Source organism: Falco rusticolus, chromosome 1 (assembly GCF_015220075.1).
Source record: "Falco rusticolus isolate bFalRus1 chromosome 1, bFalRus1.pri, whole genome shotgun sequence".
Classification (NCBI taxonomy): domain Eukaryota; kingdom Metazoa; phylum Chordata; class Aves; order Falconiformes; family Falconidae; genus Falco; species Falco rusticolus.
Window position 1 is genome coordinate 65630073 of NC_051187.1, and position 24046 is coordinate 65654118.

General features: G+C 37.8%; 1 protein-coding gene across 2 annotated transcripts in view; it reads right to left on the minus strand.

Moving 5' to 3' along the window:
- Nucleotides 1-1913: 1913 nt before the first annotated feature.
- Nucleotides 1914-24046, minus strand: part of ZDHHC2 (zinc finger DHHC-type palmitoyltransferase 2) — a 35772-nt gene continuing 13639 nt past the window's right edge. Inside the window, exons 3-13 of one of the 2 annotated variants that reach the window (XM_037382314.1) lie at nucleotides 23590-23684; nucleotides 20332-20452; nucleotides 19331-19400; nucleotides 17743-17775; nucleotides 11968-12088; nucleotides 11144-11276; nucleotides 9646-9772; nucleotides 9382-9474; nucleotides 8098-8207; nucleotides 7564-7641; nucleotides 1914-5482 (exon numbers count right to left, since the gene is read on the minus strand). In XM_037382314.1, coding sequence (XP_037238211.1) covers nucleotides 7601-7641; nucleotides 8098-8207; nucleotides 9382-9474; nucleotides 9646-9772; nucleotides 11144-11276; nucleotides 11968-12088; nucleotides 17743-17775; nucleotides 19331-19400; nucleotides 20332-20452; nucleotides 23590-23684 — 944 coding nt within the window. In that variant the 3' untranslated portion in view covers nucleotides 1914-5482; nucleotides 7564-7600. The remainder of the gene's footprint in view (nucleotides 5483-7563; nucleotides 7642-8097; nucleotides 8208-9381; nucleotides 9475-9645; nucleotides 9773-11143; nucleotides 11277-11967; nucleotides 12089-17742; nucleotides 17776-19330; nucleotides 19401-20331; nucleotides 20453-23589; nucleotides 23685-24046) is intronic. The other variant, XM_037382319.1, reaches the window with a different exon arrangement.

Genomic DNA, 24046 nt, shown 5'->3' on the forward strand with positions numbered 1-24046 from the left:
TCATGAGTCACTTGCCTCCATTACCTGTGTTGGAATAATGTTAGGGAAAGAGATGGAGGGAGGTGAGAGGAAGCCTTCCCTTCTCTGCATCAGATGGAAACTGGCAACAGCTGAACTTTTTGAGCTGCATTACAGAGATTATGCTTTATCTCTTACAGGGCAGCAAACTGGAGCTGTGGTTACAGTTGGCAGTATCTTTTATTTACCTTTCATCACGTAATAGCTGAGCTTTGCAGGTGCTCTGTTTTCCTTCGTTCTTGTCCCTCTGAGTCTATCCTGTAGTATCTTCAGTAGTGCTTTATGTGAAGGTTAATTGCTAGTGTGCTTATACCATCACTAAGCTACTGCTTTTCTCTAAACTACGGGTCAGTTTAATCTGGGATACAATAGAGAAAATACCTGGAAATAGGTTCCTGTCATTCAGGCTGTAACACTTGTTTGCATACAGTCTATTTTGTCTTTGCACCTCGGGCTCCTTCTTAGGTGAACTGAGAATCACCCTGTTTTCAGAAGAAAAAAAGGCAAATGACTTCATAAAATGGTGACTGTCAGGAAGTGTTGGGTCTGTTCCAGTTATGCCAATCAGTTAAACTGTGAGTGTGCAGGAGGTGGGAAAGGGGACGTGGCTCACAGCACACTATTCCAACTGCTGCAATCAAACTGTTGGGCCCATCTGCTTGAGAAGCTTACAGTGATCTAAGCTGAAGCATGTAATCATTGCCCCAAATACTGGAAACTACGCAGCCAGATTTCAGGATGACTGAGTTACTGTATTTCAGTGATGGGTGCCATTAGGAAAACTTGGAGAAATGAAGATATTACATCTCTGGAATAAACCTTGGGAGGGAAAAGAATAAAGAGGATGCGGATACCAATTGAAAAGTTCCACTTTGAAATGTACAGTCTGTGGAAGGGAAGGGGAAGAGAGAGATGAATGATGATCAAAAATTTAAAAACAGAACAAAGAAAAACTGCAAAGGGAAAGTAGGCAAGGCTTTCCTTGGTTATATCAGATGTCACCTGCTCAAAATTTCACCCCACAAGGCTGCTGCTTTTCCTGTCTTCCTACCCGGTCACAGATGAACGAGGGCTAGCTGGCTGCAAGGGAAATGGCAACAGACACCCCCACCCATACACTATAGCAGCATGTTCTTTTAGTCTTATTTTGGATGAGAATGTTTGCATATGGTTCAATACAAATATTTATGGAAGGGTTTTAAATAAAAAGTGGGAGAAACTTTGAGCATATCCTGCAGTTACACCTGAACTGGGACAAGTGAGAGGTGCTTTCACCTTTACAGCCCTGGTCCTGCATTTTAGAGGCCCCAGAGTAGACAGTTTCATTCCACTGGCACCAGGTTTGGATCCAGTGCTTTCCCAGGGGAGACTGTTAGTCAAGTGCCAGGAGGGGTAAGTCAGGCAGGTGAGAGGAGTCTGCTGGGGGAAGGATGGGAGAGCCCTCACAAAGCAAAGCTGCTGTGGGTGACAACCCTGGTAATGCACTTCCCTTCCTTGCACCTCAGTTCTATAAAGCGAGGTGGGCTTAAGAAGCCCCTATTTTTTGGGACAAAATTCCATCTTGATGGCCTTCAACAGTATCCAAAGGAGTACAGCTCTGCTCTGCCAGCATGAAGGCACGGAGCATTTCACCCATGAAAGACTGAGAAGGCTTCTGGTTCTCCCTTACCCCGTTTCACAGTGTGGGTGCTGTGTGAGGTGCTAGGGATCTAGCAACGGCACTGGGGAGGGAAAACTCACCCAGAAAAGTTGAAGGCAGCTGGTGAAGGGGTGAGAGGGCACACTCGGAGCAGCGATGCTGTTAATGAAGCCGTATTTGTGATCCTGTTCTGCTGTTCAGGCACGCCGCCAGTAAACTGAAAGCGGTGTGTCCAATGACTACTGTGTACATGAAATGCTGAACATGAAGCATTTATTTATGTGAGCAATACATTAACAAGTGGCAAAGTTATACACTAAATTTATGTAGAAATATATTCCTCCCCCATTCCAGAACACCAGTCAACTGAATCTGGGCAAGAACTCTCAGTCCAAATACTGTGTAACAGCTACAGCATACCACGCACTAAAACAAACTTGCTTCCTTGCAACCTTCCTGAACTCTTGCTTGAAGGCCCTGATTTTAAGTACATAGTTAAAAATAATTAGCAGTGTTTCATTAATTACCTGCCGCAGCTACAGGTTACTAAAGACCTTTCCATCTGCAGCTTGAAGTGGACAGTGTTTTTCTCTCAAGAATTAAAGTGCATAGTAGCAGCTGTGTCTATTTGCTCAGCGGGAGGAGCTTGCCAACATCTAGGTGTTCCATTTTCTTAATAAAAATAGTTCTCTGTGCAGACTCTACCACCAGTACATCAACTGACTTAGAACCACCACTTCTGGTGCAGACATGTATGGGACTTGTTCTAACCTACATATTAAGGAAGCTTCTTAGGCGTGTGAGGGGCTACGATTCATATGGCTGTTTACATATATACAAAATAAATTCAATTGTGTTGTCATTAGGGACTCGGGCCCGTCTGAGAGGTCTGTAGAATTTATCCAGCTTCCACTGAAGCTTGAAATGCAGTCATACTGCTGGACAATATCAGGGCTATTATTTTGTTTTTAGCAAAAAAGTAGATTAGTAACTGTACAATAGGTAAAAAGCAGTCTTTAAAAAAAATACAGAAATTACACAAAAGGCTGTAGTAAAGTGCCTAGCAAGAATATATATATAAAGAACAGGGGAATCAGTGTAAGCAGACAAACACTGCATCCTTCCTCCCCTTACCTCTTTGCAAATTCTCCTGCGTGCATTGTAACAGCGTCAATGCTCAATGACAATATGTCAAAAAGACCCATTTTCACTTTGCTATATAAAGTATTAGAGAGCTTAAAGCCAAGAACATAGTAATATCAGAAATTATACTTTGGAGCACGATTAGCTCACTTTTGTCCATGTTCTACACAGTCAGAACTGCAAGGAACCCTCAAAAGCCTGTCGACAGTGCTCTGCACAGAGGCATGGCTCGTGACCACCCAGAGCGCCGCTGCAGTTACAGCCCTCCGGCTCAGATCTGCTAACATTTACTTCAGAGCTACTGTCATTCCTCTTTCCCCTTCTCCCTTCGTCAGTGTGTTTCCCATGCCTCCGTCTTCTCCTAGAGGGACAGCCTCTGGCTGCATCGAAGCTGCAGATTATTTAGGGCTATTGTGCTTTCCAAGTGTGACTTCTGAGACATGGAGAAGCCAGGCATTTCTTGATCCTTTATCCCTGCCCTTTCCCTACGTTGATCCCTAGCCTTACCCAGAGCTCTCAGAGCCCTGGACACAGCCAGGGAGCCTGACATCTGTACTGGAGGGATCCATTTCCATTACAAGTTTTGCTGGGGAAGAAACCTGTACTTTTTCTTTACATAAAAACATGGAGCAAGTAACACTGAAGCTGAATTTCAACTTTTTACTCAGAATTTTCACATGCATGCTCCATGACAAACCACACTGACTAACTGCTTAAAAAACAAGACTCTACAGATGATAGAGAACCTGAAGTGTTAAAAAATATATTTTCCCTCTCCCCTGATTATCCCTTGACAAGTTAGCCTTTAAACAAACACTAATACCAGGTGTAGCTGACAGAACAATACTGAATAAATAGCTGCGAAAAACTTTTGGTTGCTAGATGTCTGCAGGCATCATGTAAACTGTATGCTACCTTCATGCTAGTTTAAAAAAGGTGTTCTATGTAAAGGGATCCACACTCTGGCACTTCTGGCAAGAAACACATGTTTTCAGGCTGGTAAAATTTTGAGTTGTTTTTTTTTTTAAAAAAAGTAAAATAAATACATTTTCCCTCACTAGGAAAAAAAGCCACATTTGTGCTCCAACAGCTATCACTTAAGTTGTAAACCCAGGAAAGACAAATTTTAAAGTTATCTGCCTGTAGAAGAGTTAATGGTGAGACTTTTGCTTTCTGAAATTGGTCACTTAGTCCTGCTGCCAGTTTTCTTAACAAACAATTGGCATCTTTACACTGCAAGCCAACCTGCTAAGTAACTCAGTTGATAGCAGAAGTACTTTTCTGCTCCAACTGAACTAAGCTTAGTCTGAGAGGTTTTCACTATTTTTTTTTTTGACTAGTCTCTATCTAGCCACCTAGAAAGCATAACAAAGTTCCTCCTAAAGTTGTTTCCAGAATAACAATTTGCATTTAAATGTAAACACTGATACCATAAATGTAGTGTATGCAAAAGGCACAAGACAATTAGATTTGGGTTGCTGAAAATTCCTTGACTTTTAAGGTTGGTAATGCTATTTATTATCTGGCCATTAAACTCTGATCCTAAGAAAGCTGCTACTTCCTAACTTAACTGGAGGGGGTTTCCTATGTGCAGCAGCTTGGCTTTTTGGTATTGCAATCAAACATCTGTTATCCTGTAAATGCAAATATCACAAGTTATAACAGTAAGTCTGCTTGATTTTACAGGATATTCATTAAGTTATGCAGTAAGAAAGGCAGTGTCTTAATAAGTGGAAAAAGAAATCTGAGACAACTACTGATTAATAAGAAACTAGGATTTTGAAAGACAGTGGCCCTCAGGAACATAGGTTGGTAAAAAGCCTTTTGGATCAAAGTTATGTGCCAACATTAATTTCCTGAATGTGTTAATGGCTCCAAATGAGACAAAAAAAATCCCCATTTCAGCACTTCCCTGTATAGATCCCATCAAAATCCCCAGCTCACCAGCTTCATTTATATATTCCCTATCTGAATGCAGGCTTTTTATCGCTCCACTTACCAGTGACCCACTGTAGCATTCAATTAACAAAGGAGATTTTTTCCCCTCCACAGCTTTTCAAACTATCGATAGTGCAGATTCTGAGGGAAAAATCGAGCTTTTGCAATGTTTTCCAAAAATGTTCCAAAAATAGTCAGACACTTCACTTGGGTGTTCTTATCTTCGAAAGTCACCTATCAAGCACTCCAAAGAAAATACAGTCCACTAAACCACTAAATTATTTCTGATCGACACTGGCGTTCTCCCAGTTCATAAAGCCAGTAGTGCAAAAATTTGATTTTAAAGTAAACTACTTACAGCAATTTGAATTATCAGGTGAATTTTCAAAACCAAGGCAAGAACATGGACTGATACATAAGAAGGTCACATCTTGTGCTGAATGCTGAAGTAAAACCAGCCATTGAATTTTTACAACTGTAAACTCAGACTCCGTTTCTTTGTTTTCATTTCCTAATACTCAGTCACCCTTCACCATTCAAAGTCAGTAACTTTAAGCTGAAACATTTTATATGGTTCAGAAATAGTATGTTTAGTTTCATGTTTCAAGCAGTGACATGGAGACAGCTAATCATCTGTCAGTTTGTTTTCTGAGCACATCCACACAGGAGCAGACAGGAGCAGCTGGCCAACAGGGCTGATATTTGGAAGAATCTGTCTTCCTCCAGCGACAGCTTTTTCTTGAACTGGAACAGAAAGTTCATCACAAAATAAGTTGTTAGAATTGAAGAACACTTGAAAATTAAGTTATTGTAATGAGTCTTATCAGCTCGAAGGGGAAAGTGAACAACAGCTGAATGAAGAGAAACACAGACTGTTCACAGTTAGGTTATTAATTCACCTCAGGATGACAGTGATTAAAAACCGACTACATAGCAAGCAGGCCACCAGTTTATAATATGAAGTGAGCTATTTTTACAGTGCTTCCAGGTACCAATATCATTAAAATTAATTCTCAATTACATTAATGTAAACCACATCTGGCAATCTCAGTAATTAGTCCCCTGATTAACTATAAAGGATCGCAGGTTACAGAATATTGAACATACCCTTAGCTGGGACAGAAATTCAAATTTCTAATACACTGGCAGGGGCTGTGGCCTGTGTTTTTCATGTCAAAGATTAAATTTGTTTGTTTTGTTGTTGTGACTTCAGCGTCTTTATTAAAGTATTCTATTCACTCCCTAGGAACAAATATAACTCAAATACTGACAATAAAGTAATGAAGTTAAATGCAAAGTAGTTTAAAAAAAAAAGTAAACCAGTTTTTATATAAGGGCTCTTATTCCAGCGACTGTATGTCAGATATATATAGATATAGATATAGATATGTATACATACAGTAATATAGGTTTTTTGTTACATCTCCAGAGTCTTTTAAGTGCCATATAGACAGAGCTAAGGGTACAACCAATCTCAAAGTTTCATTCGCTCGTCTCCTTAACTCTGTTCATTTGACTCCCACGTTTTCAACACTTTAACACTTCACACCATCAGCAAGTTTGTAGATGTACCTATATCTGGAACCATCTGTGTCTTCATCCACCACTTAGCACAAAGCCAGAAAGTAAGGCTCAAGAATTTTCTCTGATGAATCCAACTGAACTTTTGGGACCTTTTTGGTCCAAGCTACAGGCCACCTGTTAGTATCTGCACACCTACCATTTTCATGATCTGCCTTGACAGTGCAATACCATGCCTGATGGGTCTAGTAATGATCACTGCAGTTCTCTGATGGCTTTCCACGCCCCCTAATTCCTCCAGGAGTGATCGAGAGCAACCTGACAGCCATGACAGCATGTCCAGGAGGCAAGTCACACACAAATGAAGGACATCCACTTGAGACACTTTTTCAGGCTGACTGATAAGCGTGCTTCCAATAGCAAAGATGGAAATGACCTCGCTGGAGTAACTCCTCCAATGTTGTTGGAAAACAGTAAATTACTTGGTATGCTGAAACTCTTAGGGTTGGAGTAAAAGCTTTTATCCAGCTTTAAATATGAAATAATTGATTTCCATAAGCTTTGGAGGTGTTAGAAATCTTCAAATACTAAAGTGACTATGATGATCAATTGTGTTCATTGCCTGCAACGGAGTTAAGGTCTCCTCTTAGGTATGTTAACAGGATTTACTAGCTGCTTGTCAAACCTGCCTTCTATGAACTCTGTGCTGCAAAATATCAATGCAAGAAATCAAATCTCAGCTGGTTTTGACAATAGGTGACTAAATGCTCAGCAAGTCATATGGACACATTTTGTCTTCAGTAGGCAACACTTTGTGATTATTAAATAGGATGGAGCCGAGTACCTGGCATAGAAGAACAAGCTTCTAATAGCTTATATATTAGAATAAATCTTTTTTCTTTTTTCCTTCATCGTCTGGTAGACCTTTACCTGCTTTAGAAGGCTGAGTTATGACTGTTGTGTTAAGAACTAACATAATTTTCAGACTTTGCTTTAGAAATATTTGCTGGACAGCTTGAATAGTCACAAATTCATTATTGTAAGGAAAGGAATAATAGTAATATTTTTGAATATTACCTAAAAGCAATGGGTATAAAGGTCAAACTATCTTGCAAGCATGACACATCAAGAAACAGGAGGTTTAGTTTAAAACTATGAATTCATCTGCTACTACTCATGGTAAAAAGAATTAAATAATAAAAAAGAAAACAGACAGGAAGTGCTTTAGTAATTTTCTTTTGTGCATTCTTCAAGTGGTAAGAAATCATGGAATAACATATTAGGTACAGAGAATATTAACATACCTTTCCTTACATATTCACATATTTCTTTTAAGGGAAATTAGGTTTCATTTTCCATGGTTAATGCAGGATTGCTCATACCTGTAAAGACAAACAACGATATTTCCACAGGAAAAGGTTCATGCCTATTTCAGCAAATAATGCACCCTAATTTAATTGACAATCCATCTTAATTTCATTCCACTATTACCAAGTCTATTCCTATCCTGTGTTCATTACACAGCTTTTCACTGTCACAACAAGGTGTCATCATATCCTGGTATATGCAGTTTGTCACCAAAAGAACTATCAGACTCAGCCTAAAACGTAATCAGCGTCTACTGGTGTTAGTGTTCTCAGTATCTCTTGGTCAGGTTTAACTGGGAAGGGCACAGCAGCATGGTAACATGGAACTTCCTACAAACATGTGCTTAAAATAAGCTCCTATGAATTTTGGTTCATGAATGCAAGCCAAGTGACCTTGGTTGTTTTTATACTATATCCTCCAAAACTAGTTCATTACAAAAGTAATTATTGCAACATAAATCAATTCCTTACCAACTTTGCCCTTTTCAGCCTTCACACCAGTTTCTGACCAAGACGGTGTATCTGTAAGCAGGTGGCTCTGGGAATCACGCAATGGCTTTGCAGGGAACAGGTGGTTCTCACTGTAACGCCAATAAAAAGAACATCAGTAAACTACAGAAATTTTTCATTATCTTACCACACATTACAGTTTGTTGTACACAGCATTTTCCCTATCTTACCTTGCTTCTCTTCTGATGAATCACTACACTTTTATCATTACATACATCATTACACTGTAGTTGTCACAGATGCAAGCGCAATCTAAAAGCAACTCCCTAGCTCAGAACCAGAAAACATTCTGATTTTTTTTTGGACAGCTATTATATAGTAATACATGTACTTCAGTTTGAAACGCACTCTATCCATATTCTCTCCCATTACAACAAACCTGACATAATAAATAGTGGAGAGAACATCTCCAAAATCTCTTGCCTAATATAAGTTATGGATGACTGAAGTGAGATTTAAAACATCGATAAAAAGCTAGCTGAAACATCATGTAAATCTCTTATGAAAAAAAGACTGTCAGCATGAGCCCATTATGATTTCTTAGTCACATATTCAAGTCTACTATACTTATCACACGTCATCACATAAATGTGGCAAAGTTGTTACAATATGAAATATTAAACTACTATATTTATTTATTTAACGATATCTGCATACTTTTTACACTAAAAATATCATGTCCATAAAGAATAAGGATTAAGAAAATATGTCCTATCATCAGCAGAAACAACACACATGTATTTAACATGCAGCTTCCTGTGCTTTGGCACAAGTGCTGAGGCCTGGGATTCCCTCATGCAAAGCATCTTTCACCAGATATGACAAAGCCAGGCCTCCCCCAAAAGCCTTGCCAGGTGACACATGCATATCACAGACACACTGACTAACTGCCTCTGATGCAGAACAGAATGTTGCTGATACTGAATGTTAGGCAGGTGTGGAAAATTCAGGTCCTGGGATGCCACTAAACTGAGGCAAAGCACATGGGGGGGATGGGGTGTGTGTGTGCGTGTGCGCGTGTGTGTAAAACCCCCACCTTATTTCCATAACTTTAAATAGAAATCTGAGCATTAGCTGAATTACAGTCTAGCAGTTTAAAATCCGACAAATCTGACTTGTATTTATTAATAGTACACTCTTCGTTTGCTTACCACTTTTAAGTAGCTTACACATAGTTCTATTTATATGTGCACAGGAAAAACCAGAGTATCGACTATTTAAAATGAGTAACAGAGAGCAGATTACTTTTTGGATGTTGAATTAAGACCAACAGGTGTGGAAGCTTGCTCAGGATCCTGATTAACAAGGCAAGTTGGGAAGGAGCAGCCATCCCCTAGACTGAAAAATCCAGAATTAGTGTCATAATTAAAAAAAAAATAAATTCGAAGAACTTTTTTCTAAAGTGAATATTACTGTATTTCAAAAAACTAACACCCGCCCTCCCCCAAACCCTGCGGATCCTGATTGTTCAACAGTTTCAACAAATGAAGCATTAAAAACTGAGCATACCTTGAAAACACAGGTAGCAACCAGTATTTCTTCTCATCACCAAACACCTGCCTTAGGTTTTTGCTGAAGCCCAAGCTAAAGCCATTCTTGTCTGTTCTGTGACGAAATATGGGAGCTCTGAATACCTCTTAAAAGAAAAAAAAAAAAGATTAGAGCTCTTCGCAAGATGGCATGTTTAATTTTCACACTGATGTTTAGGCAATTGCACTGATGATACATACCATCATCCAAGAAAAAAGGCTGTACTGCCCAAATTACAGAATGCTAGTCTACTCATGAAAGCCAGTCAGTGCTCACAGTTACTGTGCGTGCAGAGGAGGTGCTAAGGCTGAGGAAGGATGGAAGCCTTCTTCAGCCTCCTCCCTAATCAAGGCAAGGAAAAGTGAGGAACTCAATTTTTGAGAAGGTTTGACATGTTGTATGAAGATTTCAGCATGTGACTATACCACAGTGTTCAAGAAAGAAAAATCTACACAAAGGGTTTACTACAGAAAGAGTCGTGGAAAAGAAGAAAAGCTTAACCTACTTTAGTAGTAGGACTAGCTTATAACACCCTGGGGTATGAAAACATTGTGTGTTTTTACAGCTGCATAAAGAAAGCACTTTACTCGTAGACCCAGATTATTCCCCATGGACGCCCAACCTAAATTTCCGGAGAAGAGAGCTAAATATAGCTTCAAGTGTTGCAAAGTGCCTGAAGCAGAAAACTCATTCACTTTCCACCAAGTGGCTGATTTAATTCCCTTAACTGGATATATATAGTAGGCAAACCATGTCCTGATGTCCTGATAGTACAGCTCACACAAACCATGCTGGAACCATGCAGAAACTGTCCTTCTGAACTGCTAGAAATTACCTTTAACATGTATTATGCTTTATTTAGAAGGTGTTTTAAAGAAGGGGGAAGGGAAAATAGCAATACCCTTTCAGATGCCCATGTTAGGCTGGGAAAACAGGTCCCAGGATGATTTAAGCAGTCCCACTTAAAGCTGTCATGGCTTCGTTACTAAACTACTGCATGTGCAATAGTTTAGAAGAAGAGAGGGTCAGGGGTGGGAAAGTAGTGCTGGAGGCACTGCCCTGATTGAGACACTGCATTAAGAGGACTCTGACCTGGGAGCTGAGAATGCCAAACAAGAAGCACTTGTGTGAGCATGCGTTAATGTGTCTAACACTTATTACAAAGTGTCCTCAATTATTTTTTTTTCCTGTTTATTCAGTTTCTGTTAACAAGCTGTGAATGGGAGGAAATGGAAGGAAGAGGCTAAGTTCATTAACAGCTCGGCCCCTTGGGGCAAGAGGAAAAGAGTCCAAATTTCCAGGGAGCAGCAGAACTAGGGAGTCAGTACTGGATATCGCCAGATCTGGGCACTTCTAACCAGGATCCAAGGAACCTATCTCTATAGGATTGCCTGCTTTTTCCATTACCCCCATACATATAATATACCTTTATTATTTACTTTTTGCTGTCAAACACAGAAGCATCAAATCTATTTACCTAATGTAGACTTATTCTTGCTGACAAGCCAACAGTGATAGCCAAAGAGAGAGGACAGACTGACAGAAAACATTGCTGCAGCAAAGAATAAAAACATGATGTGGAACTTGGCTTGAGTATCAGGAAGACCATTCTAAAAATAAAATGAAAAAAAATCATGCCATTAGAATTGGGGAAATAGCTGTTTAGTTTCATTATTAATAACCCTGTATTCAGCCATATCAAATCAGTGGAGACACAAATGTACTACACGGCAAGAGTCTGAATAAATGATTTACACACCTTCTATGTACCTACGGCCACGCAATTAGGTTGGTGATAGCATCTATTGATTAAGTATAAATACTGGCAATAAGAATCTGAAATTTGGATCTGGTTTGAAGTGTCTTTTAGTGAAGAATAATTTACCTTTAAAAAACTGCCTTGTTTAATTAGCCTTTTCAGAATATTCATAGCAAAAATACTGCAAATCTCAGAAGGTAATATCCTAATGTGTAAACCCAGATAATCATAATTAAAATACTAGAAAATTTCTCTGAAGCTTTTTCATAGCATAGCATTAAACAAAGTTAAAAAAACCTATCTATAATAAACATTCCCTTGTAAAATAATTGCATACTTGTTCTATGCAGCTTCAGAATAATGAAGAATTAAGTGAAATTTCATAAACCATGATAAATAAAAAAAATAGACAGCTATGGTTATTAGATAAAATTTTGTACCTCATATTAGGAGATACTACATTACAATGTATCAGGTTGTAGAATTCTTGCACTTTGGTAACTTCACACACTTAAAGACAGTATATAGATTAGGGTACTTACTGTCCAAAACTTGATAAAATACTGTAAATCTGTTGCAGCAATGAAAAGGCAATACAGTAGCGAATAAGCCAAGAAAAGAAGAAAAAATTTGTAATTGGAGAATCCTACACAGTTGTTCACCCTGATAACAAAAAAAAAAAAAAGAAAAGTAAAAATGGAATGTAATGGAAGTTATTTGCTTTGCTTTCACTCAATGTAAAATTAAACTTAGTTACTCTAAAAAAGTTAGTATCAGCATGTAAATCAATTTTTGCTTCCTATCTCTGGTGCCTCAAGCTACTGAAATGTATTTAGCTCCAACTCCCAAATTAGTAATTTTAGCCAAAACAAAAAAAACCCAACAAAACCACCAAACCACCACCACCACCACAAAAACTCAGAGAACCCAGAGAACTCTATCAGGTAATATCACTTTCAACAGCTTACTGAAATTCAGTTTTCACTTATGGTATGAAATCTGTTCCCAGTACATCAGATGTAACCAGATTGCAGTTACAGTTCCTTGTTTAGTTTGTAGGTAAGTTTAAGTATCCATGTTTTACCATTCAGCACACTGCATATAACTGGACAGGTACAAGCCAAGAATTTGAATCTCAACTGAATTTGGTGAAAATAAAAGCAGTCTTATTTAATCCACATAATCCTTCATTAAGCGTACTACATACTAAAACTTCTCAGTAAGATTTTGAAGAGTATTCATAGGAGATTCCTTAAAATACTTACATTTACACAAAATAATGAGAGAAATACTACTGCTGAATAAACAGAACATATTCCATATCAATGGCAACATGACAGCAAATAAAAGAGATTAGCAACATGCAAATACACATCCAAATGTTAAAATAATTGTCATTTTATCATTTCTACTTATGGGCTTCAGGTTCACTTGTTTCCAATTTTTTAAATATTTATACATGATAATGAGCAACTAGTATACACTGATCAGAAAGACGCGATTAAGGTATATTTAGTACCATAGCATCTTCCCATTAGAGACAATATATTACGTATTGTGAACTTCAGAGCTCTATTAAACATGTAATTATATTACATCCACCAAATTAAAAATACTGGAGAACCACCCACAGTTTATTGGTAAACAGCTTCCTCTTCCTTTTATTTGGTTGCATTAAGAAGCTAACCACAGTTATCACCACACGGCTAACTTTGACATAACTCTACATACGAATTAAAGAAAAATAATACTGTGAGCCCACAGCAGCCCTCCCAGCGCTGTGCTGGTGTTGGTAGCTGGAAAGGTGGTGATAACACACCGGTGGTTTGGCCGCTGCTGAGCAGCGCTCACACAGCATCAGGGCTGGCTCTCCAGCCTCCCCACCAACACCACCAGTAGGCTGGGGGTGGGCAAGACCTTGGGAGGGGACACAGCCAGGACAGCTGACCCAAAGTGACCAAAGGGATATTCCACACCATGTGACACCTGCCCAGATATAAAAGCTAAGAGAAAGGAGGAGGAAGGGGGGGCATTTGTTATTTATGAAGTTTGTCTTCCCGAGCAACCACTATGCGTACCGAAGCCCTGCTTCCCGGGAGGTGGCCTAACATCACCTGCTGATGGGAAGCAGAGAATAACATCTTTTGTTTTCCTTCACTTCCACACATGCAACTTTTGCTATTGCTTCATTAAACTGCCTTTATCTTGACCTGCAAGGGTTTTTTTCCATCTTGTTTTCTCCCCCCTGTTCTGCTGAGAAGGGGAGGGATAGAGCGGCTTGGGGGGCACCTGGCGTTCAGCCAAGGTCAATCCACCATATCCATATACCTTTAACTAACTGATAATTGCTGTCAGAAAGATCAGCTAATTAAGAGAAGACTACATCCATGAAAGCACTTGTATGTGAAAAATAATTCTCAAAAAATAATAATACGTGGTAAGTCTCAACTTCAGCTTCTAGAAGTACAGGAGAAGTTATTGCAACTATTCTCTTCTTTAGGGAGACAGTGATGGTAATGGCAGGATACATGGTAAAGTCTTACAATACCAAATAAACTTTCACTGTACACTACTGTTACCCATCATCAAGGTGAATAGAGGATTTGTTTTTACAAAACATGCTACCTTGGCTAAACACGACGTTTAGCATCAGCATTTAAAAATGCAGCAATAGCTAAGCATCTGTATTAACTACAGTTAAGAAGGACTCACAACAGGCTGTTCCAATTAAAATCCCCAGAAGATAAATTTCTAAGCTCATCATGATTCTTACTGGAAAGTACATTCACAACTTTCCACAGTGAAGTGTTCTTTTTCATTAAGTATGTCAAAGCAAGCAAAGCCATGATAAGCTGCAAGCAATTCAGATTCAAAGTTTCTATGATAACCCTATTTTCCTTTCATGGTATTTATTTTAGGACAGTTTTTACTTTATGACACTGTTTAGTATGAGAAGGATGAAGTGAAATGTTATTCTCCAAAGATGAAGCTTCTTGAATCAAAGACAGATTTCTTTCTCATTGTTCTTTCACACTACTGCATAGAGTACACATATTAAAATAAACTTTCATAAATTATTCTGCTCCCTTCAATTTTGAAAAAGCCCCAGACTGAGGAGTTGTTACTGGAAGAGAAGAGTTCATAGGTAATTGTAATTGCACTATTTGAACATACAGTATCAAATCATAAAACCCAAGAACGGTGGTTAGATTTGAAGTCTAACATTTCTGATGAAGAGTAAAATGGATAAATGTACTGAAAACTGACTAAATAATGGTGTGCTATTGCAGTGAAACATTCATACAGAAGAACAGTCCAGGTTAACAATATCGGTTACAGATAACATTTAAAACACTTAATTTTTAAGTAGAATAAGAAGAAATACCCTTTGTGTCTCAAGAGTTAGCTTACTGAAAATGCAGGCAAAGAAATAACTTGCAAGGCACTGAAGGTGTTGCAACTCAGTTAAAAAGCATCACAGAACTAAGGAGACGCTAAATTATTTTCAGATGACTCAAAAGACAAAGGAAAGATGTTTCAAATTATTCTTAAGGTGTTCCTAATGCACCTTGTTAGTATTAGAGTTGTTACACACAAATTATATTTTTGGTGATGTCTCAAGCCATCACATTCCTGTCTGCAGCTCCATCTATATTATAGTATGAGTAGCAGCAGCACTAGCATAGAAATCACTAATGCTTTTATTTCTGCATCACTTAAACATTTTAGTGTAGTTAGATGGCCGTTAGCAATAAGTATTTCCATTTATCACAGCGCTTCCATTAGCACAGGCGCATAGCCAATACAAATCCTCCTAAAAAGCAGAAGATAGCTGACCTGGGGCTAGGACATGACTACCAGCTTACTGTCTCTGCCTTCCCAATGTTTCACCTTACCTTCCTTAGCTTATTTTTACCCGTCCTCTCTCCAGAAATGCTTCTCCTAGCAGAATGTTAAAATAGTGTAATTCCCATTAATGTCTGCCTGCTCTCCCTAAGCATTATACATTTTTTTTCCCACCAAACTTGCTCCAACCAAAAAATCCCAACACGAAAAGCAGACGTGGACCTAATGATGTGGGGTTTTTTGTGTGTGTGTGTGCGCTGAAAACCACCTATTGTACAATTTTCACCCTTGCTTTTGTTGGCAAAAGAGCCATATGATATTTCCCAAAGAACCTCTGAACATGAGTCTTTATTAAAGGAAACTATAAAGTTTGATCAGCATCTCTGCAGTATTTCAAAACTCTCTTGTCACTTCCTCATAGGTATTTTTTCAGGGTGAGCAAGGAACTGTGGACATCCACTCAAATTAGGAAAAATAAACCCGGATAATACCTCTTTTTTTTTTTCATGCATTTCTGTTACTTGGAGTACAAAAGGATCAGTTCTCCATCAAGAAGCATTACATGCATTTCAAGTATCCTCTCAATTTCTATTTTTTCTTTTTGCACCCATTGCTTATAAGATTAAAAACAATGAGCAATGTAAAACCTCCCTCAACTGGGTATGTTTATGTTGTTTGGATACGAACAGTCTGCAAATACATAAAATAAGCAAATGCCACTGAGAGGAAAACTGGGTTTATTCTTCTAGAAGTCTATGCCCTAGTGAAATACCACTTCACTGTCCCTTTACACAACACTGAAGTGCTCTGTTTATGATTTGTTATTTGATGCAAAGGTTTTTTATTCTGAAATTGAAGTTTACTTCATGGGTATTTTCATGTAGTATCCTAAGGCTGGACAACCCAAAAACTCCTAAACAGACCATAAAGCTTGTAAGAAGTGTGTATAATAATGAATAATAAAAGTAATATTAAAACCTTTCACTGATATTTTATCAGGAATAGCCTGACAGCTATTTTTCTTGTAGCTTTCTACAAGATGGTTATAAGAGAGCCGAAAAAAGGGAACAGGTGTTTTTCTTCTAAAAAATTTGTTCTGCATTCAACAATTCAACAGTTTTTTTTCTGTTTTGGGGTTGGGGGGAGGGGGGGAAGTTGGGATGTGTGTGGGTTTTGGCTTTTTTAAGAAGCACACAACGAATACTAAGCATCATCAACTTTCACATGCCAATATCCCTACAGCAAAAAAATATGTAGGAAGGAACTCTGCCCTATATTGTTAAATATTTAATTTCAATTGTATCTGCCATGCAGCTGCCAAATAAAGGAAGATTCTTAAATCATATTGCATTATGTAAGAGGCTTTAGTCAGAACCAAGCAAAACAGGAGGAGCTCAGCAGCCTTTCCTCCTCACAGGACAGAGTCTCCTCTGCCCAGAAATTTGATTTAAGAAGGTGAAACCAGCTGCTTAGAACCATCTACTATTCAGTTTGACCAACACAGGAGATTATTCTTTTCTGATCAGTTTCATGTGGTGAAGAACTGCCATCTGCCACTTAGTCCTCTGAACTGGGGACCTTACTAAACAATTGACTTTAATTATTTCTGTGAGATACCTGCCAAACTGACATAAAATGTCACTATCAGAGTGGTGAGGCACAGGAACAGGTTTCCCAGAGCAGCTGTGGATGCCCCATCCCTGGCAGTGTTCCAGGCCAGGCTGGATGGGGCTTTGAGCAGCCTGGTCTAGGGGAAGGTGTCCGTGCCCATGGCAGGGGGGTTGGAATGAGATGATCTTTAAGGTCCCTTCCAACCCAAACCATTCTATGATTCTTTAAAAATTTATCACATATCCTGTCTACCCACAATGTCCAAGGGCTGCTGAGAATAGACAGGTAAACAAAACCACTGCGCAGGCTGACATAGCAGCAACATGAGGGAGGCTAGGAGGGAAAGGGGAGAAAAAAATGAAAGAAAACAAAGAACCCATAAAACCAAAAGAGCTAACCTGCTGTTTCCAGCAAGCTCACTCAAACTACCCTGGGAGCTTCAGTAAGGGGGACAAAGCACAGCCCTTCCCTTGGGCTTTTAACATAGGACAGCATTTCATCATTCAATGCAACTAAGCCACAGTAATACTCAATTTCCATGAAGAAGAGATGCAATTCTTAAAAGAAGCTTTTTTATTGACCAGAAGTCTACCTCATCCTAAGTGTAAAAACAAGGAGTTATCTAACTCAAAGGTCTAAGAAAAATTATATATGAACTTCTTTCCACATCTCAATGCTAGGAAAAGAGGACATACAGTAAATAACTCGAGTGGTCCTGCCAGACCAGTACTTTCACATAATCTTCCAGCTTCACTTATCTAACTCTAGGAATAGAGAAACATCACCTTCATAACAGGCTCATCAAGAGTTCATTTTACCAAATCAGAAAGTAGAGAGAAGAAAGCCAATAGTACACTCACCAAGGGCAATGATGATCCATTTTCAAAATGCATCTTAAAAACACCCCAACAGAATTCCAATCATTACAAAAGGGGAAAAAAAAAAAAAAAGTCAGAAGCACAATTACGTGTCAGATTTAAATTATTCACATACAGATTAAGAATTACCCATATGTACTATTGGTTACCTAACCTATTTAACAACGTTGTCTATGTAAATTCACATAATACAATTTCCCTAAAGTAAACTGTAGGTAACCCAAAATCAAACATATTTGTTCTGTCAAGAACTTAGTGATTTAAGAAAACACAATCTATGACTTCAGCTTTAGGATTTGGTCCTCATTCTGTATAGGTTTTTCAACTATTGTTTATCCTCTGACATAGCCTTAGAAATTGGACTATTTCAATTATTATATACTTAGTGATATAACTAACTATGTTTGCAAGTACATGGTTTGCTTTTATAGAAATACATACAGATGCACATAAAGTTTTTAAGAACTTACCTGATTTGTAAAATGCCCAAATATTTTTGCAATTAATGACTCTCCGTTAATAAAACATGCACAAGAAAATCAGATATAATTGAAGCAAGGGAATATTAACAAGGTAATGACAAAATTAGGGTATTCTGCAAAATATATTAACTAATGGCATCCTGCAAATTTCACTCACATCTCATAGGATAACAGAGGTCACCCTTTTTCTCCACCCTCTTCAGACACAAGAATGTTCCTATCTTACATTGCAACCACCATCCCATACAACAAAACCAAGATCCTCTTTCTGCCTTAACTCAGTTACTCTTTCAGTGGCTCTGCTGTCTTCCTGCCTCACAATCATGTTGGAAGGTTTGATCAGCTGAAGTGTATGTGGTACAGCATGAAAGCTAAGAATAAATCAGCCTTTGAGGACGCCTATTCTCTTAATGTTTGAAATCTAAATCACTGAGGGCAAGAGCAGAGAAACATACAGACATCCAAGCTAGCTGGAGAAAGGTCAGAGAGAACAGCTGAAAGAAAAATGAAATTAGAAAGCAATTACACTTCTGGGGAATATGAATGTGGACTTCCTTTTGTGTTAGACAAACAAAAACTTTATTTTACAGCTTCAGTTAGAAATGGGGGATGCTTGATTGTTTCTTTCTTTGAACAAAAATAACCTGCAAGTTATCCAATGAAAAATAGGATATGAAGTTTATTACCTCAGATAAGATGTAAGTGACACCATGATTAGATTGAGATGGGTAGTGATCTTTATTCAGATTCTAACAAAAGAAGCACATTTTTGTTTATCAGCTATTTTTTATTATATTCTTAAGGAAATTCTTTACTAATATTCATAATTTTTAACCATTATAAAGAATGTATAAGACCATGTAATCCATGCTGGCATCAAGAAAGCCATCAAATGAATTAGAGTAAGCTACAGACTTCCTTACAAATAAGTAAATAAAAACTAAATCTGAAAAAATTCTAAGGAAAAAAACCCCACTTATCTGCCAAAACATTAAACCTGAAAAACCTATGCATAAAAAAATAAAAGCTTCTGTGTCAAGACAAAAATTCATTAAACAGAAAATCACTTATTTAAAATATTTTCTTACTTGTCGCATACAGAACAGTGATGGCAACGATCTGGTTTTACAAGATGGCATCTGTCACAGTATCTGATTGCTAAAGAAAAAAGTTCCAAGATTAGATCTCAATGTACAGTTACACATTTTGATTCCTGAAGTGTGCACAAAAGCAAATACCAGCAGCTCAGCCCAGCAGTACCCCCAGGAATGCATTTCAGCATGATCAGAAGTAGTTGCAAATATCGAAGCATTCTTAAAGTACTTGCAATGCTGAATCTAGCAGAGTGAACCCCAAAAGCTCAGTTTTTGCAATCTCTGCTAATTATGCTAATCAGGGTTTTTTCTTCCAAACCCCTCAGCTCTGCAGAACAACCAGTGAACCAACAAAACTCACAAAACCCTCACTAGACTGGAAAACCTTTAAAGACTGTTCAACAATATAGCTATTTTAAGCTATTATTCTAACAGATTTAATCTACTATATAAGATTATCTCTTGGATTTGCTTAGCTAGCCAGCATTCACAAATTTACAATATCAGTAGGTTAAGATTAACTCTTCGTTTGGAAGAATTTTTGGTCTTGCAACTGAACAACCAGCAAGTAAACCGATAAGTTTCTTACTGTGATCTATCTACTGATACCTGACATGCAGAGAGTGATTAATTTAATTTTTTTAACATATATAAGAAGAAATCTATGCAGTTAAACACTGCTAAGGCCTCTGCTGTAGTTTGTTAGTACTACAAGCTATCTGTTCGTGTCAGTTTACAAACATTTAGCAAGGCATTGTCACTGCATTTTGAAATCTTAAATTGTATGCAGCAATTTACTTTCCAACAATTTTTCAACTGAGTAAATGTAGCTGCATAAAACTACATTAAAGTTAAGTTCTTGGGTCACTTTGTTATTTTATGAAGTATAAAAAGCAATTCTTCCCTACAATCCAAACCCTTGAATTTTTTTATTTTATTAGTTTAGGTAGCACATCAAGACCCTGCCTTTGATGGTCCCCTGAACACCTATTTACCTCCAGACATTGTCCGTGTATAGATAGGAAGATCCTTGGCTGCCCGTCTTAAGACTTCTTGCTGGGATTCACCTCTAGGCTCTCTCTCTAGGGACTCCTTGTCTGAGTATGATAGATGAAACTGGAATAATTTTAAAAATCAAAGATATGTTAGCAAATCTCAAGTTAAATTAAGTAGCTATGGAGATGTAAAGAGACATAAATATTCATTATATAAAGATGGATTATTAGCATCTACAAGGTATTACAGCAAATAACCTGTGTTCCTAATACCACTAATTTGTTTATGGCAACCGAAGACAAAATTAAGATTATTTCTGATTTGGTATTGATGCAATGCTGAATGCTTCCAGAAGTAGTAAGTGACACTGTTTAAGAAGAGGATCAAGAGCTTACCATTACTTTGAAAGGTCAGTTGATTTAATTCTGTAATACTAAATATTAGCTAGTGAATATAAGTGAGGTATGTCAGTCTTTAACTGAAATAAAATACACTACTAGTAATAGCAGAAAAGATAGTTTTATTTCTCTTCTGGTGTCTGTCATCCTCCCTTTTATTCTTTGCCACTGGAGAGTTGCTGTTCTCTTCATGCAGGTCTTAGCGTGTGTTTTTACTTCAGAGATGGCTGAGAGAAGGAAGAGATGGGTGTCCTGTTTGACAGAATAACCACGACTTAACATCTTCCTGAATAAAAGGACAATTTCTGTCACTGCCCAAAATGGCAACAACAAACATTGCTCTAGTAAGAGCTGAGAGGGTAAAAATTACTGAAAGAGATGCACGGTATAAATGAAGTAGTCCAAATTTCTTATACTCTGAAAGTCCTCTGCAACACAGCAACATAGTCAGCTTTGTCACTGTGGCTTCTAGAAACAGGCAGATACAGAAGTCTTTGGTATCTCCATCAGAGAAACAGGATACCAAATCACCTCTGAAAAGAACTTTGTATTTGGCAGGAAGAGTGCCTGTCTCTGACCTGTACTTGAAACAGAAGCCCTCTCTGTGTAGCATTTATGTCTACAGAAAGGCTAGTTATTACAATAATATTATTTTTTTTCCTAAATGAAAGTGATGCATGTAAAACTAAGAAGAAACATACAGTTAGGAGCCTATTCTCACCTCCATAGAGGAGGCACCAGTCTACCTTTCTGACAAAGTTCACAATCTTGCAGCAGAAGCTGGAGGTTCACTGTTTACTGTGAGTTTCTCAGGTCACCTTTCACTTTTTCCCCAGAAAACACACTCTTGCCAACATCTGAATTGATTTACATTAGGATACATAGGATTTCTCACTGCAGAAACTTAGTTCAGAATACTTTTTTTCCTTAATGTTTCCTGTTTGATGTACACAGAGCTATTGCTCCATCATTTTGATTTGGTTCTCAGAGTAGTCCTAAGTCTACAAAACCTTCCTGCCTGGGAAACCCATCTTCTCTCCCACCTTCATGCAATGCCTGTATATAGCTGGTACACACAGGTATAGAAAGGCACACACTAAAGTGAAGTCCCTCAAAGTCTTTTAAAGATAAACTGCAGCCAGAACTTTAGTGCTTTTCATACGTGTAAAAAGTTGAAATAAGAGAAAAAAAAAATATACAGGCTATGTGGTTTTTACCAGCTGCAGTATTCATGAAAACAAAATGCAGAATATTTATCTGGTTTTCAGTCTTCAAACCAGTATTTGCTATAGTTGGTAAGTCAGTTCAGTTAAGCTGAAAATACATCCTTTTACATTTAGAGACTTCATTCTAGAACTGAAAGCCAAGCAGTAACTTAACATTACAAAATACCCTAATTAAATTTTAAAAATACTGCTTTAGTAGATTAGGAAAAAGACATGGAACAACAAAGATGTCACTTACTGCCAGCAACATTGTGTAAATTCAAAGAACACAGAAACACTACACATTGCTTTCTATTACCCAACTTAAATACTTTTAATATCCCATTTGAAGTTCCTCAGTAGCATTGTATGATGGCTTTGGAATCCCACTATAATTACTAAGGATTTGTCAAAATGTTTTGGGAGTCTTTTATTGGCATCAGCCCCGTGATTTGAAAACCCTTCCAATTATCTTTTTATTGTGCTCCTCTCTTCCTCTAGCTGTATTAAAGACTGCAGTGTGAAATTCAAGGAAGCTGCCAATTACTTTGAATTATTTACTTGTTTCCACAATTACATATCTTATTAGTGAATGAAAACTATTCAGAAAAGAACCTGTGCACAACAGACAGTAGAAATCACAAGCTATTTATTTTGTGTTGACATGGTAGTTACGTGAGCTAGAGTTATGAGTCCATGTCAAAATAAGTATTGGCTTTGTGGATATTTCAAACTTCAGAGCAGCCGTAGCATGATTCATTTTGACATCAGAGGTTGTGTAAATTTGCACCTACTGAGGATTGTGGGGTTTCTGTACAAAGACAGGATGGAAGAGGCCAAGAAGTTATGCTGGTTGTACCAAGCTGCATGGGGAGGATTTTCATCAAGGCTACTGACCGTTTTCTTTTTCTTTTTTTTTTTTTAATATTAGAAAGAACGTGAAATTAAAATTAAAAATAAACAATACTGTACTAAAAGCAATTATCTTGAGGCTACATCATGTTGAACTTGGTTTTGTACCTTAATATTCTCCAAAGCAACTGGATCCTTCTTTAACACTTCTGTACAAGCTGGACTTAAGACTTGGGGTATACATTTACTCAGATCTCTTTTCCATGCAGCTGTACTATACTAGGTCTCGTCGTGCTTAGCCATTTGTGGCTTCCCAGCATCAGCTTACCTGTTGTATGCTCATACCACAACCCCCAAGTTCCTTCATACCAAAACAGATGAGGAAGCTTTCATTCAGAGGACAATAGACAGATGCTGACAGGCAATATAAGTCTTAAACGCACAGAAATACATTTTTTCCCCCACACAAAAGTACTATATTCCCATGCAAAGATTTAAGCTGCTAGTTCAAGTAACTCATATTTTCAAGTGGAGAGGTTTTTTCTTCTTAATATCATGAATATTATCTAATTTTAAAATGATATTAAAAAACCTTTAAAACTTTGAGAAGGTGTAATTTTTTTTTGTCTTGGTCATTACACTGTTCGCAATCTGACTTACTTCTACTAAGAAGCTGTAACTACCATCTGTATTTTTCTACACAGCGTAAAACTACATGAGATCAGAGTCTAAGTTACTCAAATACTACAAAATCCGGCATTTGATTAGTCTATTTCAGAAACAAAATTTAAGTTTATCTTACTTCTTTTGAAGGATTCATTGGTAGCGTAAAGATTGTTTTCCAATATGACCAGACGAACAGCATGAAAAATATGTGGTAAGCAACCAGGCACACAACTAAAATCAAAAAGGAACAGAATTAATACAAACAGACCAGTGATATTATAGTACTTACAAATGGATGCTGTACATATCACAAATAGTTACTCCAACAGATGTAAGATACAGAGGCTCTGCAAAAGCTTTGCAACAAAAATACTGCACTGCAACTTTACATGAGACAAATACAGACTGTGTGGGGAAACTCATGATACAGGCTACATGTATTACAAAAGTTTGAAGGGAATGGTTAATAGCCTATTAGAGTCCCATAATCATTTAGCAAGCACTCTCCCTTTATGCATTTGTTAAATACTACTTAACTGATGCATCTCTGCTTTTTAGCTTTATAAGCCATGTAGGGAGACTGCTAGCCATGC